The 16,717-nt window shown below is 38.8% G+C and overlaps 1 protein-coding gene across 1 annotated transcript; it reads left to right on the top strand.

Annotated features, from left to right (window-relative positions):
• The first annotated feature begins 349 nt into the window (after positions 1 to 349).
• Positions 350 to 16,365, top strand: LOC117263100 (sperm acrosome membrane-associated protein 4). The gene is made up of 3 exons (XM_033636236.2): positions 350 to 508; positions 12,982 to 13,092; positions 14,357 to 16,365. Exons 1-3 carry the CDS (start codon positions 457 to 459, stop codon positions 14,584 to 14,586), a joined length of 393 nt encoding a protein of 130 aa, XP_033492127.1. The 5' UTR covers positions 350 to 456; the 3' UTR covers positions 14,587 to 16,365.
• Positions 16,366 to 16,717: the final 352 nt, after the last annotated feature.

Here is a 16,717-nt window from a genome sequence, read left to right as displayed (position 1 = left end):
TTTTTTTTTTGAGGGCGTATACTGTTTTGTCTTGTTCTGTAAAGCACTTTGTAACAGTGTTTTGAAAAGTGCTTTGCAAATAAAGTTTAGTGGCCTTTACTTTTATTTGTCATAAAACACCATAAATCCATATATGAATATTGCAGAGACACATGGGGGTTATTTAAAATCACCATTTCCCAGCTTTCCCACACTTAACTTCCCTCTGGAGTATATCCCCCCTCACCCACGATTCACACAGGTGGGAGAGCCTGGAAAGAAAAAACCTGGTTGGATGTACCAGAAGACCTGCTCTGATTGGTTGACAGTGACGTTTGGATGGGAGGTGGGGGCTTATAAACGGCGGAAAAAAACTTTGGCGTTTGATCCAACGTTATAACGGTCTGAGTCTCCACAGGCAGACAGCCTCTCCTGAAAATCCAGTGTGTAACTTTATTGCTCTCCAGTTTTTCCAAGATGAACAGAATTATTCTCCAGCTCTTTGCTGTTGGATTCTGCTTTGCAGTTGGTAAGTAAAATATCCTAAATAATTATTTTATGACTTTTTTTTATCTTTTAAAAACGCAGTTTAAAGCATGGCACATGTAAAAAAAAATACCTTAAAACCATTAAAACCGAATAGCTTCATATTTTAGAAGGAGCGTTTACTTATTTACCCAGACAAAACCTACTTTTTTTACATGAAGTTTGGTGTGGCTGTTGTTCCCCTGAGGACATCACAGCAGTATCTGCAGTATCACTGCGGTCAGAAATTACGTTGTAGGTGCTAAGCTCGTTAAAATGTTTAGATTTTGATTCTACGTGTATCTCTCATGTTTTCCATGATCTAGTTTTAATAATTGACCAGAAAATTATCTTGACGTTTTTTTTCCTGGCAACATGGATCAGATCCGTTTATCTCAATAATACTAAAAAAAACCATAATTGGCTTTCTGTTACGGGAATTTGAAAAGTGTGCGTCACAAGTGTGTGTGTTGTTTGTTTTTTAACGTGTAAGTGCTCAGTGTTGAATGCTGCAGACCTTGGGGCTGTTGTCTGACTGGGTGTGTTCACTCTGTATACCAGTGCTGTGTTCACATCATTTAGGGGCAGGGGGCCCAAAACAAGATGTGGGCACCTTTTGTGTTACTGTCATACCATGATATATTATCTGTCCCTGGTTTTGTAGTGTGTGTTTCAGTTGATCTGATAACTCATTTGATTGCTTTAGGTGAGATAATGAACAGTAAAGCTATAGCATCACCAGTTCAGTTGTTAAAGCCCATCCAAACCCTTTTGTTTTTCTTATGTCATCTGAAAGAGCTATCAGTCTAATCTGGATTAGGAATAGTTTGCTAAAAGTAACAGTAAACAATTTCAATAGTTAGCTAAAAGTAACGGTTAAACAATTTCAACAGTTAGCCTAAAATAACAGATAAATAATTTCAATAGTTAGCTAAAAGTAACAGTTAACATTTTAAATAATTAGCTAAAAGTAACGGGTAAACAATTTCAATAGTTAGCCTGAACTAACAGATAAATAATTTCAGTAGTTAGCTAAAAGTAACAAGTAAACAATTTCAACAGTTAGCTGAAAGTAACAAGTAAACAATTTCAATAGTTAGCTGAAAGTAACAAGTAAACAATTTCAATAGTTAGCTAAAAGTAATGGATAAGGAATTTCAATAGTTAGCTGAAAGTAACGGGTAAACAGTTTAAATAGTTAGCCTAAAGTAACAGGTAAACAGTTCAAATAGTTAGCTAAAAGTAACAGATAAACAATTTAAATAGTTAGCCTAAAGTAACCGGTAAACAATTTCAATAGTTAGCTAAAAGTAATGGGTAAACAATTTCAATAGTTAGCTAAACGTATAGTTAGCTAAACGTAACGGGTAAACAGTTTAAATAGTTAGCTAAAAGTAACAGGTAAACAATTTGAATAGTTAGCTAAACGTAACGGGTAAACAGTTTAAATAGTTAGCTGAAAGTAACGGGTAAACAGTTTAAATAGTTAGCTAAAAGTAACAGATAAACAATTTAAATAGTTAGCCTAAAGTAACCGGTAAACAATTTGAATAGTTAGCTGAAAGTAATGGGTAAACAATTTCAATAGTTAGCTAAACGTATAGTTAGCTAAACGTAAAGTTAGCTAAACGTAACGGGTAAACAGTTTAAATAGTTAGCTGAAAGTAGATTAAAAAAAATAAAGATACATAGTTTAAATTGTTTGTCCATTACTTTTAGCTAGAAATATTTCAACTGTTTGTCTAACCTGAGTTTAGCTAACTATTTTATAAGGCAATGGATAAACATTTAACACAGTTAGCTAACAGTTAAACAATTGAATCGATCAGTGTTGTAATGATCAGTCAGTAGTCGACTGACAGAAAATTAACTCTTTTGATCATTGAGTAATTATTTCAGTAATTTTTAAGGCAAAAATGCCTCCCATGCTCTGTTTTCGGCTTTATCGAATGTGGGATTTCTTCAGCATATCTGACGGTAAAGTGAATATTTGGACATTTGGTTGGATAAAACGAGAGCCTTGGTCTTCGGGAGTTTATAATGGCCATCTTTCAGTAGTTTCTGACATTTTATTGAGGAAGTAGTTTATTGAGGCCAGTGTTGGCTTAGTTGCAAAATGTTATCCCCTTTTTAAAGGACTACTTCGTAGAATGATGAAACAAAGTAGCCAGAGTTTTGCTGTGTTTACCCTCCATGCACATCCCAGGCTTTACTCTAATGCTGTTATTACAGGTTGGGGTGAGGCAGCCTGTTTGTGGTATGAGGATGTTCTTTTTTTCTCTCCCTAGAACTTATTAAAAGACTGAATCATGTCCCAACCTGCCAGCCGTTGCATGAGAAATTCCTCACCGTGTAACAGTTGAGGCTTTGCCCAAGTCTCAAGTTCCACTTCTATAGAGGGTCTGTAGACAGGGCGAACCATAAGGCCCATTTGTTCTTCTACTATTGTGTTATGAGGCTATTGTAGTCCATTTTTTTCCTCTGGATCCCCCAAGCTCTGTTGTTTCAGTCTCCTGTTTCAAACCACACCCTTCCCAGCAGGAATTATATTCCCATTCTGGCTGTTTTTTTTTATACTTTCAGGTGATAGTTTTGACCTTCAACCTATGAATTCTTTACCTGAGTGCTTGTTTGTAACAGAGAAGTGATTCACAAGTGCATTTAATCACATGCTGTGGTTTTACATCACCCTGTAAATGTGACCAGGAGAGATGAGTATGTGTGAGTGGGTGAAAAGTAGATGATTTCACATGGCATGGTTGATTTTTGAGGTAAACACGTTACAGGCTACTGAAAGGCTTCCCCAAGCACCAGCTACCAGAAAAATAGACAAAAATGCTTGGCTACTTTTGATCCAGATGTCAGTAGATTCATAACGCCCCCCCCCCCCCCTTTTTTTTTTTTTTTTTTTTGCTCTTCTGTTTGGAAATGAATTCAACTTTTGGCCTTTCAGACAAATGCAAATTAGTTTTGCTTTCTTGAACACACATTTTAACATATACACACATATTTATCTTTTAATAATCTGTAAACATGATTAAAAAAATCCTCCTGCCACAAGCATTTCATCCCACTACTCCTCCCATCAGTCTGGATAATCCCATCTGTCAAGTATGTCGGCGTCATCACTTACAATCATGTTTACACACCAAACCAGACCTGCAGTGTGTTCGTTTGAGAATGTTAACAATCCCAGCAGACGCTTTGAAGACCTTCTTTGCATATTTACTTTACACATACATTACTTTTCATAAACTTGCTTGCATATTCATCTAGCGACGTGCTGTCTCATTTTAACTTTCCATGCACAGTGGGTTTGGTGTTGTAGCACATGACTCACATTGTGAGTTTAATTTCTGGCTTGTTGGTATTCACTGTTTTTCTCTCCAGTTCTCCCTCACAGTGAGCTCAGACAGTCAGAGTAATAGAAATCGGTAAATGGGACGTAACTAATGATGTTTCAGCTGGTGGGAGGCTGGACCGAGTCACTGCTCAGCTGCTCCTGTTGGTCACACATGATAAGGTTGATGTCTGATGAGTGATACACAAAAAACAAACACACACACACAAAACTTGTTTAAACTAGAAACAAACTATTTTAAGATCTTTTGCAAACAAGGATGCCCTCAGGTGGAACTATTGGGTAGTGACTCCTCCCAGAGCACTGATTACAATGGAGACACTGCAGCTCCGTGAAGCACACTGTTGGTATATATTGTGTCTGAGCTTGTATCAAATGAGCAGCACCATGTGACTGATGATGTCTGAAGTTTCAAACCTCACTGGTGCTTCATTCAGTTTGATAGTCTTTAAAGTTTTGCAGTTTATGTTCATAAAAACTGAGAAATATGGCAATGTACACTTCACAGATCATTTCTACTTGATACAAAGTGAGGCAATGAGATTAATAAGATGATTAAATTAATATAATTCTCAAATCACATCACATTAAGATTCATATGATGAAGTTAAAACACATGAGCCCACAGTGACACTGACCCTAAACTACACCAATAACACCCATTGGGGTTTTGAGTCAGCAAAATGTTTTATGTGTAGGCTTTTTAGTTATTTTATTATTTTACTGTAACATATTACAAAATATATTTAATGCGACCATATTTAACTACAGATTTAATGATATCATGCAGACTTGTTGGATTTTTATTGCACACAAACTGAAACTGTTAAAAACAGTGGTGCTGTAGTGCTTTGCAGGGTTATAATAGTTTTATATTTTTCATTGGTTTTGACTTTTTTTCCCACTTTTAATTTTTGTTATCAATTCAGTTTAGTTTCCAGAGTGAGTTTGCTCATGTCAGTTTAGTTTTTATTGCTTAAACATGTTTATTTTTAGTTGAATTTTAATCAGTTTCAGTATTCATGCTTGTTGTGATAACAAATTTGACCAAATTGACAAAGACTAACTAAATATTTACTTTAAGTTAGTTTTGTGAGCACACAATATTGTTTCAGTTAGTTTAGTTTCAATTTTATTAAAATGTTTTCTCACACCTAGTTGTAATTCTTAGTTTGGTTTTAGTTAACTAAAATAACCTCGGTGCTGTGGCCCATTTTAAGGGGCTGCTATACTTTAGCAAACAACCAGATGTCACTGCTGTTTGTTTGCTGCTTTAAAAGCCTCCAAGCTTCACAAGGCTCCATTCACCCATCCCCATTATCAACCACATCAGAGCTGTTACTCCATTGTAAACGTGTTTGTCATTTAAATTAGATTCAAGGGGATTTTAAACACAGCTGCTGTTAGTTTCTTTGATATTTATCTCTCGGTCTCTGTGTATTGAGTTTCTCCACATGCTGTTGTAGCTCCGGGATCTGTAGTTTTAGTGACAGAGCAGTAGAGGGCAGCATATGTCTGACACTGCACAGTGAGGATGATCCGTAATGTGCCACACCCCAGAGTTCAAACTGTTTCCTTATTATCAGACTGGATAGCAAAACAGAGGTTCTGCTCAGTTTTAGGCAGAAAACTTCTGTCATCAATTGAAATTGATCTGATTCAGGTTTTTGTTTTCAAATTCTGGCTTTAAATCCTTCTGAATAAGTTTAGATGCACCTAACAGCCCTACAGAATAAACACAGTATAACATATCTGGTTAAAAAAAAAAAAAAAAAAGTCTTTTTTAGGCATGTAGCAAAACTGATTTGTTTAATGTCTCAGAACTTTATTATCAAAATGAACAAATTAGTTTGAGAATACAATCTGATACATATTCCCCTCGCAATTCTTGAAGACTTTCCAGAGGTAGAGTGAAGTACTTCATCAGGTATTGTGCGTGTTTTGAAGTTGTATAATCAGCCTGTAAACTTCAAAATCAGTTTCTGTTCTGTCTTTGTAGGACAGATAATCTTATTCAAGTACTGTTGTACAATTCTGAGCTAATTGTACATTACTCACAGGGATAGTCTGGATCTTTTGAAGTGGGGTTATATGAGGTACTTGTCCATAAACGGTATATTATTCACAGTATTATTCCAAGGACGTTAAGCAATGTACTGGTATGAAGGGGTCAGCAACAAAACATATTTCATCCACCTTTTAAAAGTCCCACCTAAAAGAAAAATCAATAACAATTTAAAGGTACGCTACACTGAGAATATTTTTTCCTGCTTTACCTTGCTGTCAGACAGCAGATGGGGAAATGAGGCCCTTATATGGCTCTATTCAAAACCAGAGATTTTACATTGCTAAACACAGGAGCTGCTGGTCTACAGCTGCCTTGAACAGTTAGTTTGTGTTATTGTGTGACTTTAGCAATGAAAAGGGTACGTTCAGACTCACCTCAGTCACACCATAACACAAACAAAGTGAGCGAGGCAGTAGTAGACCAGCAACTTCCATTTTCAGTGAGCCAAAATTACTGTTTTTGTCAATGGAGTCTGGTGGCTTTTACAAGACCATAAATGGGGAACTTAAGCTGTTAACAGCTTTGCCGTCTAATGGGCTGTCTGGCTTAAGGGGGGGCTTTTTAGCTTTTTAGCTTCTCAAACTGGGCACATGCTGACCTTAAGTAATACACTACACTGACTTAGAATTAGTACCCCATGTTGGTACATTTTACTTGAGTAAAATGTTGAATGCAGGAGTATTTCTACAATGTTGTTTTGCTACTTTTTCTTAAGTAAACAATCTACTTCTCCCCCCCCGGACAGTTTCTTTAACAGCTGGTTTAAGACATTTTTCAGCACTTAGGACTTGTGGCGAGTCGTCCTGATTGAAAAGTCGTGGATGCTCTGTGCTCAGGTGTGTTTTCTCGTTCACCTGTAACGAGGACATTGATGAAGGTGTGGGGAGATGACGTAAATGTGCACCACATGACTTTCCAGTGATGAGAGAAACATTTTGTGTTTTTTCACTTTCATGGCACAATGTTCTTGAACCCTAGCAGGAAGTACAAGAAGCCATCTGCGTCATCATTAATTAATCCCGCAAATATGCAGCACTGTGTCTCACCTGGCAGTCTCCTCTGCCAGTGTTGTCAGAGGTGATTGACTGCACTTGTTTTTTTATGGGGACATACTTTACTTTATCTTTTTATCCATGGAGTGCTCTGTTGCAATTAAGTGAGCTGGAGCTGCAGCTGATTTTATGTTGAGATGCTTGTGCTGCAGTGAACAAACGAAAAGCTTTCCCGCAGCCATGTGACTTCACCTCTCTTGTTTGTGTAATTGTGTGTGTGTGTGTGTGTGTGTGTGTGTGTGTGTGTAGATGAGATTACTCAGTAGGTCGGAGGATCAAGTCAGACTGGATTTCAGATGGCAACACATCAGTTAGCATTGCAGAGCGCTGAGGTGTCACAAGGTGTGGCAGCGCCAAGATCACCTTACACTTTAATTTTCAGTGATTTACCTTAAGAATCGTGCTGACATTATAATATATGGCTGTCAAGTGAGGTTGTAAAAGCAACTTTTACATATTTCTAGGTGACCTAGATGAAGAAATCTGTTTTTATTTCACTCCAGAATATATTTTAATTGTACATATGATGTTATATATTAGCAGGAGCAACAAAAGAGAAGGCACAAGGATTGTCAAAAGTTTTCCATATGTCAGCTCTACTTGAACTCGGGTGTAACCGAAACCAGTGTGGCAGGGTGTGGGGCTGTTCCTGTACAAAGGCATGGCTGTGTTTTTTTTTTTTATCTCTGAAGTGAAGAACTGGGATTATCTCATCAGATTCATTGAATTCAGGCCCTCCCACAGGTTTTTATTTTGACACATGAAAACATCTCTGACATCATTTATTTGCTTAAGACATTATCCAAGACAAATCCTCCTTGTTGTGGTTGACGTTAAGTGAGTTTCTGCCATTACTCCTCCATTTACTAATGTGTTCTTATTGACAAAGTGTCAGACTGTAACAGAGTTTGATGTAGTGGGAGCTACTCAGCTGGAAAAAACTGGGAATGGTCATGAGTCAGCTCAGCAAACATCCCACTAATACATCATGTTAGTTTTTGTAAGAGTAGTGTGACACTTTAAAGGGAGACTACATGTTTGCTGATATGAGCTGCATCTCTTCTTGCATCATCTAACAATCTGTCCTTTATTCCCGACCAAGCTGATCTCATACCTACTTGTCATATTTTGACACTTGGTCTGAAATCCCTGGCGTTAGAATACTGATGCCGGTAGCAGCTTCCTGTGTTGTATCTTGACCATGGATTTATAATAATACCTCGATACCGGATCCCAAGATGGCGCCTATTCATCCAATGGAGTTGCTCACCTGTGATGACATCAGATGATTTTAAAACACTTTTCTTGGCTTGAGGAAGGTTTTACGAATATAAAACCTCCATGGATCAAACATTTGTAATAGAAAGAGTCTCATCTTATATAATGGTGGCCTATGAGGAAAGTGCTTTTAGGACCACTGGGGATTTTTTTGCTGTAATACCACAATTGGTAAAAATTGGTGAAAGGCTGAGCTGCATTCCTGGGGGTCTGATCTTGACGCAGAAGGGCGATAAGTCACATGAGTCACCTCGTGACTAAGAAGGGCTGGTGGTTAGGTTTAGGCAACAAAACTACTTGGTTAGGGTTTAAGAAAAGATAGTGGCTGACAGTGGCGTGCACAGACTTTTTGAAGCGCAGGGGTGAAAAAAAAAAAAGGGCACTTTAGCGTGCGTTTTGGCTCCCAGCAGGGCACTTTAGTGCGCGTTTTGGCTCCGAAGAGGGCACTTTGGCAAGCGTTTTTCAACAATTGGGCCATGGGGGGGGGGCGACCACAGTGCCAGTTGTTTTTAATTGCGAAAATATGCTAAATGGTCAAACTTGTTTATATCTGTTGTCACTTTCAGGCGTAACTGTAACATTTTAACGTCTTAAACTTTTTTAGGTGGCTAAAACTAACTAATTGAGGCAGAGTTCACTCAGGGCTGTCTCATTTTATGTACGTGATGTGGGGGGTTTGTACCAGGAAGTTATTATTAACAAACATTGTGATTCAATGTATACCCACAGCCAATCAGCAAACAGAGGCCTCTTACTTCTGTGCCTATCGACGAAGAATTTCCTCCCACCTAAACGCCTCCTGGCCACAGATTATAAAATTAGCCCCAACTTTTGGTTTGCCTATCAAATGGCCACAACAAGGAGCGGCCACTGTCACACACATGCGCGACATTTTATTACAGATTTTTTATTTCTGATATTGACTCTTCAGTTGGTACTGTTACACTGCTTTCTATTATAACTGCGGCTTGTGGCTCCAGTGGCTGCTGTTACGAAGCTCCCTTTCTTTTTCTGTAATGGTGAAATAATTGGATTTAAAGCTTTATCACTCAGCTAAATATAAATATTGAGTGATTTTCTAAGATTGCTTCCCCTGTTATGTCGTTTGAATGATGTTTAGAGGCCTGAATATGTTAAACCAATGGCCAATATGTTAAATAAACCAATTCAATGTCAGCTCCACTTATGTCTGCTATTGTTCACCAAAGTAACTGACTGTACATAAAGGAAACCGCTCATGTTAAAGACACATTCACACACAATACAGTCAAATAAAACAAAAATCAAAGGGGCTTTACAAGCTTATTATTACAGCTTTAAATCAACTACACACTGTAAATCTTAATAAAACAAAAAAGAAGCAAAGGGATCTTTGCAGACATGACTTCAGTATGTACTTCCCATAATGACTGATGTAATGGGGCGCTGACGATGGAACTGGAGCAACTGGTTTCTAGCGGTAGTTTTAACAGAATTCTCTCTAATTGTTGAGTATCTTCCCTCCCAGCGCTGAGTCACACAGTTTCAGCTTCACAATAGCCACTCATCTTCAAGGTTTGGTGTCTCACCGTGACAACAGACAGCACTGAGTAGGTTGTTTTAAATATTAAAAAAATGAAAATAACAAAGTCTTTTTTTCCATCTGGTATCACCACTCCCAGTTATCATTTGACCTGTCCTTAAGAAAACTGGCAGCTGTGACAGCAGAGCGGTTCTACTGTTGAGCTTAGCTTTTATTTTTTTTGGAGCATGTCCAGAGCAATGTTCAGTTCAGTTCATAATAATACAAGGCTTGCTGGCAAGTAGCTTTGTTGCTGGCAGTGACAATAGAGTTCATGGGTGTGTATCAGGTTCTCCTGTGATGTTACTGAGAGAGTTTATCACATGCTCTTTTTCCACCTCACATGACTTGAAGTTTATGTTTGCAGCCTCAGTCACTGTTTACATGCATAAAAGGGCAATAATCCTTTTCAGTTGTTTACATAGCTAATGAAAAAAATAGTTCACAAATTCCTTTAACAACCTTTTTGAAATGGTCCACGTCAAGATATTTACACATAACTAAAGACTTGTTGATATCCACGTCTCTCATTATGTTTAAAGATGGTTTGTTTCTCCTTCTGACCAGAAATGTGGGCTTTTCTTTTGGGCATGCATCTCTACCCCACAGCCTTGCAAACTGTTGGAGAGTTGGTTTGTGTATAACAACAAACAGCAAACTGCAGCAAAACCACAGTTGAGACACATTTTCTGAATGCATTGTCTTCATGTCCAAATACTGCTCCTAAATCCTGAATATTACCAGCATATCCCACATAAGATGTTTCATTTTGAAGAAGGCCAAATTTGGAATATCTAAGCTGTTTAAATGACCTTTTCTAAATTCAGAATATTGTCATATTTGGAAGAATTGTGGAACACTAGTGTACATGTAAACATACCTAGTATGACTTCATAAACATCAGAGTTGACTATGTGATTATAATGTTGTTTAAGTACAGTGTCAGCCATTTTATCTCCTGTAACCCTCTCAAGTCACAACTTCCACTGGGTTGGTTTTATTTACGTTTTGTTCATATAAATTCACTATATTTGCAATTTTACAATCTTTTATACTGCGGAAACTTTAAGTCTGCATAAATACATAGCTGTCACTACTTGTGGGGGACAAATTTTTAAAAAAAAAGTCCCTGAAGACACTTGATTTTACATTTTGACGTCCCTGTTAGACCTTGCAGTCCTGGTAAAACCCTACAGAGCCGCCCCAATTCAAGTCTAATAATTTAATATGGCGTAGTTAGATTTTGATTCTCTCCCTGTTTTTGTTTTGTTTTGTCTTTGTGAAAGTGTTGTTGATCCAAACACATAAAACAAGGCGTGGACAGTGTTGAGAACGAAAAACATTTTACTTCCTCTTTGGCACAGCTTGAAGCTTGAAGTCATTCCAACATTGCAGTTTGACTGACACCCATATGCATGTCTGCATTTACATCATATCACTGTTTGTTTATATAAACACACACCTGGATCTTAAACCACAATCACATACAATGATACAGATGATACAAACAATTCATTAGTCCACATTTATTATGTTATACTTGTATCACTTCTTGTTGGTGCAGATTGATATCTTGTAATAACTGCAAAATCACAAGACTGTACTCTACACAATTAGTATGGAAATATGGACACAGCAGGTATTTAAGAGTTATCTGGTCAGCATTTGAAGAGATAAGCCAGTTTTTCAGAATCAGCAATGTTTCTCCAGAGCTATAAACATACTGATCTTTAAGTGTATATTCAATAGGAGTTCCCATTTTTTAAGTTGTGGTTGTGTATTTATTGTTGCTGTCCATATTCCTTATTTTATGTATTGAATGTTATTTCCTGTTCACCTTGTATTTCCTGATGCGCCACATTCTTCACCGCATGCTGCTCTGAATTTGTCAGCGTTGTGAAAACCCCCACCTTGTTCATGTCAGCTCACTCTCTGTGAGCTTGATTGGAAAATCCTTAGCTGACGAACATCCTGAGTTGATGACCACCGTTTTGGGCCTGTTATCTGTGAGGCAGGTCTTTGTCAACAAACCTCAACTTTAAACCAACTTCAGAGTTTCCACTATGCAAACTAATGGTTTGAATTTATAGGTTTCTGCACAGGGTACAATTATCTGTAGTCTGCAGTCATTTTTCTGTGTCTGGAAATGAACTCACAGCTGTTCATGAAACTGGTAAAAAGTTTAATTCATAATGCTCAAAATTATTTGTCTGGGGGTTTCACTATTTTTTCTGCATGCAAGAACCTTGCTTCACCCGAGGGTCACATTTACAAAATAACAGGAGCCCAGAGGTCACTTTCCAGGATGTGAGGACATTTGGCGCTTAGCCCAGACCTCTGTCAGGTTTCTGGAGGATTTGTCTGTGGCACTTTTTCAAAAACAACCTCTATTTTGATGTTTTTTTAATGCACTCAAGCATCTTTTTTACATCGATAGTGCAGAAAAATCCCATTGTTAATTGATTTATTTTCATTGTGAATTAGAAAATGCACAGTGGACCACCATAAATTGAGTATCACTGCCTTAGATCCTTAATTTGGATAAAGAAAAGCATCATGAAGAAAATGGTTAACTTGGCTGTTCTGCGAATTTGAAATCATTTCCCCACAAGGTTGAGACTCGGAATAACTAGTTAATTTAATCAATTAGTGGATCAACACAAAAATGGGTAGAAATGGGTGTCATGTTTATAAAGGTTTGTTAGATGTTAAAGAAAGTATGAGCACCGGAGTGCAAACAACAGCATATTGACTGCAGTTCACCTAATGGAGGAAAAAGGAAATTTCTCTAAGTTACATTCAGGACCTTTAAAGGATGCTATCAAGAGCTGGTAGGTTACAGGTCAAAGGTCGCCCATTTGTCTTGTCCATGATCACTGGCGTTGTCTCATTATCTTATAGCAAATCTTTTGTTGTAAATGCCACACTGCGTCATCTAAGTAGATGATCAACAACGAAACAGTCTCAGCGAAGGCCTTCAGTTTAGACAGACATCACAAAATGTTTATTGGTGTTCAGACTTATTTATCAGCCTGGGTTTTAACCTTCTAATTATAGCTTGGTTCAAACCTATTTATGCTAATTCTACTGTTCTCCTTCCTCTTTCCTCCTTACCTCCATCTCCCTCCTCCCCTCCCCTCCCACTCTCTGCTACCAGCTCAAGCTATGGAGTGCTACAAATGCCCCATTGGCCTCTGGAACCTTTGCATAACCACTAAAACCACATGTAAAAGCGGAGAACACTGCTTCAGTGGTGTCGGGAAAGCAGGTAAGGAGCTCAGAAGTTAAAAATCTCACTAGATGACATTCTTCTAAAAGGAAGGTTGTCATCAACACGCACATGAAACCCTGTCAGTTGCATTCTCACAATACCTTCGGAGGAGAATAACTTGGCACTTGTGAAAGTGTTTTCATCAAAAGATTGAGATGATTTTTATTGTGCCAGGATGATTCATTCATTCATCTTCTAACCGCTTCATCCTCTTGAGGGTCGCGGGGGGGCTGGAGCCTATCCCAGCTGACATCGGGCGAGAGGCAGGGTACACCCTGGACAGGTCGCCAGACTATCACAGGGCTGACACATAGAGACAGACAACCATTCACACTCACATTCACACCTACGGGCAATTTAGAGTCACCAATTAACCTGCATGTCTTTGGACTGTGGGAGGAAGCTGGAGTGCCCGGAGAGAACCCACGCTGACACGGGGAGAACATGCAAACTCCGCACAGAAGGGCTCCCACGCCCGGGATCGAACTGGCAACCCTCTTGCTGTGAGGCGAGAGTGCTAACCACCACACCACCGTGCCGCCCTGTGCCAGGATGATAAGCCATTAAATCAGTCTGACACTTTGTCAAAAAAAACTATTAGGCACACATCAATGAGCCCACATGTACACAAACACTGTAGTTTATTTTAAGGTAATCCTGCTCAGTAGAGCATCAAACGTACAGCTGAAAATAAACCCCAGCACATGCACATTTTACTCCTGTTACACTAACGTGCAGTGTTTAAGGAAATTACCTAGGCTTTTTTTTTAGAATTGTAACTATATATTTGTAGTCCATTTATAAAGATATATGTCTTCAGAACAAACCTAGGACTTGGTGACAGAAAGGAAATGTGTTCATAGCCTTTTTTTTTTTTTTTTTTAAGATATTTTTATGGGCATTTTTTTGCCTTTAATTGATAGGATAGTGAAATGTGAAAGGGGGAGAGAGAGAGAGGGAGGGAGAGACATGCAGCAAAGGGCCACAGGCCGGAGTCGAACCCGGGCCGCTGCGGCAACAGCTCCGCACATGGGGCGCCCGCCGCACCACCAAGCCACCAACGCCCCGTTCATAGCCTTTTAATTGCAATTGAAACCTGGGAATCACCAAAACTGGAGTAACAAGGTCTTCACCCAGCAGCATCATGCAGCACATACCTCTCACCGTGCAGCACATACCTCTCACCGTGCAACCGTTTCAGTGAAACACAGTGAACAATAGACACTAAGTAATTGTGTGTGTGTTTGTCGTCACTCCACAGCCAAAGTCATTGATATCCAGATGAAGGGCTGTCTAGAAGTGGCCAAGTGCAACATGACCGAAGACGTGAACTTCCCCAGCAGCAGCTCCAACACCACCGTCTACTCCATGACCAAGACATGCTGCAACACTGAGCTGTGCAACGCTGCGCCCGGTCTGCCCGGGGCCTCCGGGCTGAGCCTGGCCTTTGCCGCCGTCGCTGCTCTGTTTATGGCCAACATCCTGGTTTGATTGAAAACAGTAGATGACAGATTACAAAACGTGCGCGTCCACACACGCACGCACGCACGCACGCACACACACACACACACACACACACACACACACACACACATACACACACACATAAAACACACACTACATATTGAACACACACCAGCACTACAAGGATTAAATTATCTCCTCAGACACGATTTTTTTCTCCACACGTGTTCTTTGCTCTTGAAGTGTACTGTCACACAAATGCTAATGCAAGTTTAAATTACCCCCCCTTTTAATCAGTAAGATGTCCCAGTCCTCATTTCACTTTAAGAAGTATCTAAATGTTAGTTTACCAACAATTTAGAGTAACACAAGACATCAAAGGTGATTCAAGGAGTCCACCACCTGCTTACAATGAGTACTGTAAAGTTTTGATAAATGAATCACGTGTTGTGTAAGTAATTTGTTTTGTAGGTCAATTGGTGCCGTTCAAGGGCTAGACAATGAGGCCATCACATAGGGGTCAAAAACTGCGGAGGCTTGCTCCAGAAGCGAGACAGTCCTCATACACACCTACGCTAAAATGTAAACTTGACAGCAGAAATAAACATGTTTACAGGCCGGTACAAAATATGGTTTTGGGTCTATATCGCAAATTTTCACTAATCCGCATGTAGATATGGTCGCTTCTGGCTCCAGAAAACCAAGATGGCGATGGCCAGAAAACAGGTGTCCACAAACCAATGAGAGATTATTTTTGGTGCCATTATAAAGTAGCTTAAAGGAACTGTCCAACAACCCGGCAAAATTTATTCACCTTTTTTTCCCCCGAGAGTTAGATTAGAAGATTGATGCCACTCTCGTTTCTTTCCAAATAAATATGAAGCTATAACCAGCAGCCAGTTAACTTAGCTTAGCATAAAGACTGAAAACAGGGGGAAGCAGAGAGCCTGATGCAGTCCGACGGAAAAAGAATTTACCTGCTAGCAACTTTAAAGCTTTCTAGTTAACAAGTTGCATTTTTTACACATGCACGTAACTTAAATATTGAGCTTTGAAAGTGGTAGTAAGATTTTTTTTTAACAATTTGACAGAGCCAGGCTAGCTATTTCCCAGTTTTAAGTCTGTATGCTAAGCTAACAGGCGGCTAGCTGCAGCTCCATGTTTACCTTACACATGTGAAAGTGGTATTGTCCATCTCTTCTAACTCTTGACAGGAAGAGGAGCAATCTAAATTCACAAAATGTTGAACTGTATGTCATTTTAGTGTCGTTTTATTACAAATATTGTGATTTCAATGCACCTAAGAACATTTCCGTTTGTATTCATTTCTTTTATTGCCATTTGTTTGCTTTATTATTATGTAGCTAACATTATGTAAAATATCTTTTGGCTTATGTCTGGTAGTGTCTGTGAAAATATTTCTTTTTGTTTAGCTGGTTCTTCTATTTTGACACAAATAGCTCCATCAGTTCTGTGTTTAATCTGTTTTATTTTTTGATATTTGTGTCAGATCCACACTGCTCATTATTCGTTAAACTGTGGAGTAAATGCTTATCTTGCTAGTTTTGAATGTATATATGGGAAGAACGTGATAAAATCAGTCGTGTTTGCAGAAATAGAAATGTAATGAGATTGCAGCAATTTGAAATATGTCAGGGCCAATGTACACAAATCATTAAAGTTGAGTTCCTGAAATCGACACTTTTGGCATTATTCTCCAAAAAAGAAACATGTCTGAATGTTTTTGCAAAATTGGTTATGTAGACAATCCCAAGAATGCAATAAATGTCCAACTGGGAAAAATAACTGTGTCTGTCTGTGTGCGTCACTGTTGTGATTTTGTTTCTTCCTTCTAAATGTCTCTCATCTCGTCGCTGTTCTGCAGGACCAACTGGTTCTTCAGGTTTTGATACCTCGTCAGTGGAGACTGTGAAAGAACTCATCTGTCCTGATTTCAGGTTTTGGCACACAATAGGACATTTTCAGTGTATGGGGAAATCTGCAGTTTAACCCTGAGCAAACCTGCTGGCAAACAAAAGAGCCTTAAAGCCATAAATCATCAGTTAGTAAGTTAAATGTGATGTTTTTATAAATGGCCTCTCAAATAAAGCCTTCTCTGAGTCAAGCGTAGTCTGGCCTTTGAGATCTGGAGACTGCT

The sequence above is a fragment of the Epinephelus lanceolatus genome, chromosome 16 (assembly GCF_041903045.1).
Source record: "Epinephelus lanceolatus isolate andai-2023 chromosome 16, ASM4190304v1, whole genome shotgun sequence".
Taxonomy (NCBI): domain Eukaryota; kingdom Metazoa; phylum Chordata; class Actinopteri; order Perciformes; family Serranidae; genus Epinephelus; species Epinephelus lanceolatus.
Note: the sequence above shows the minus strand (reverse complement) of the source record. Positions and strands in the feature narration are given on the sequence as shown.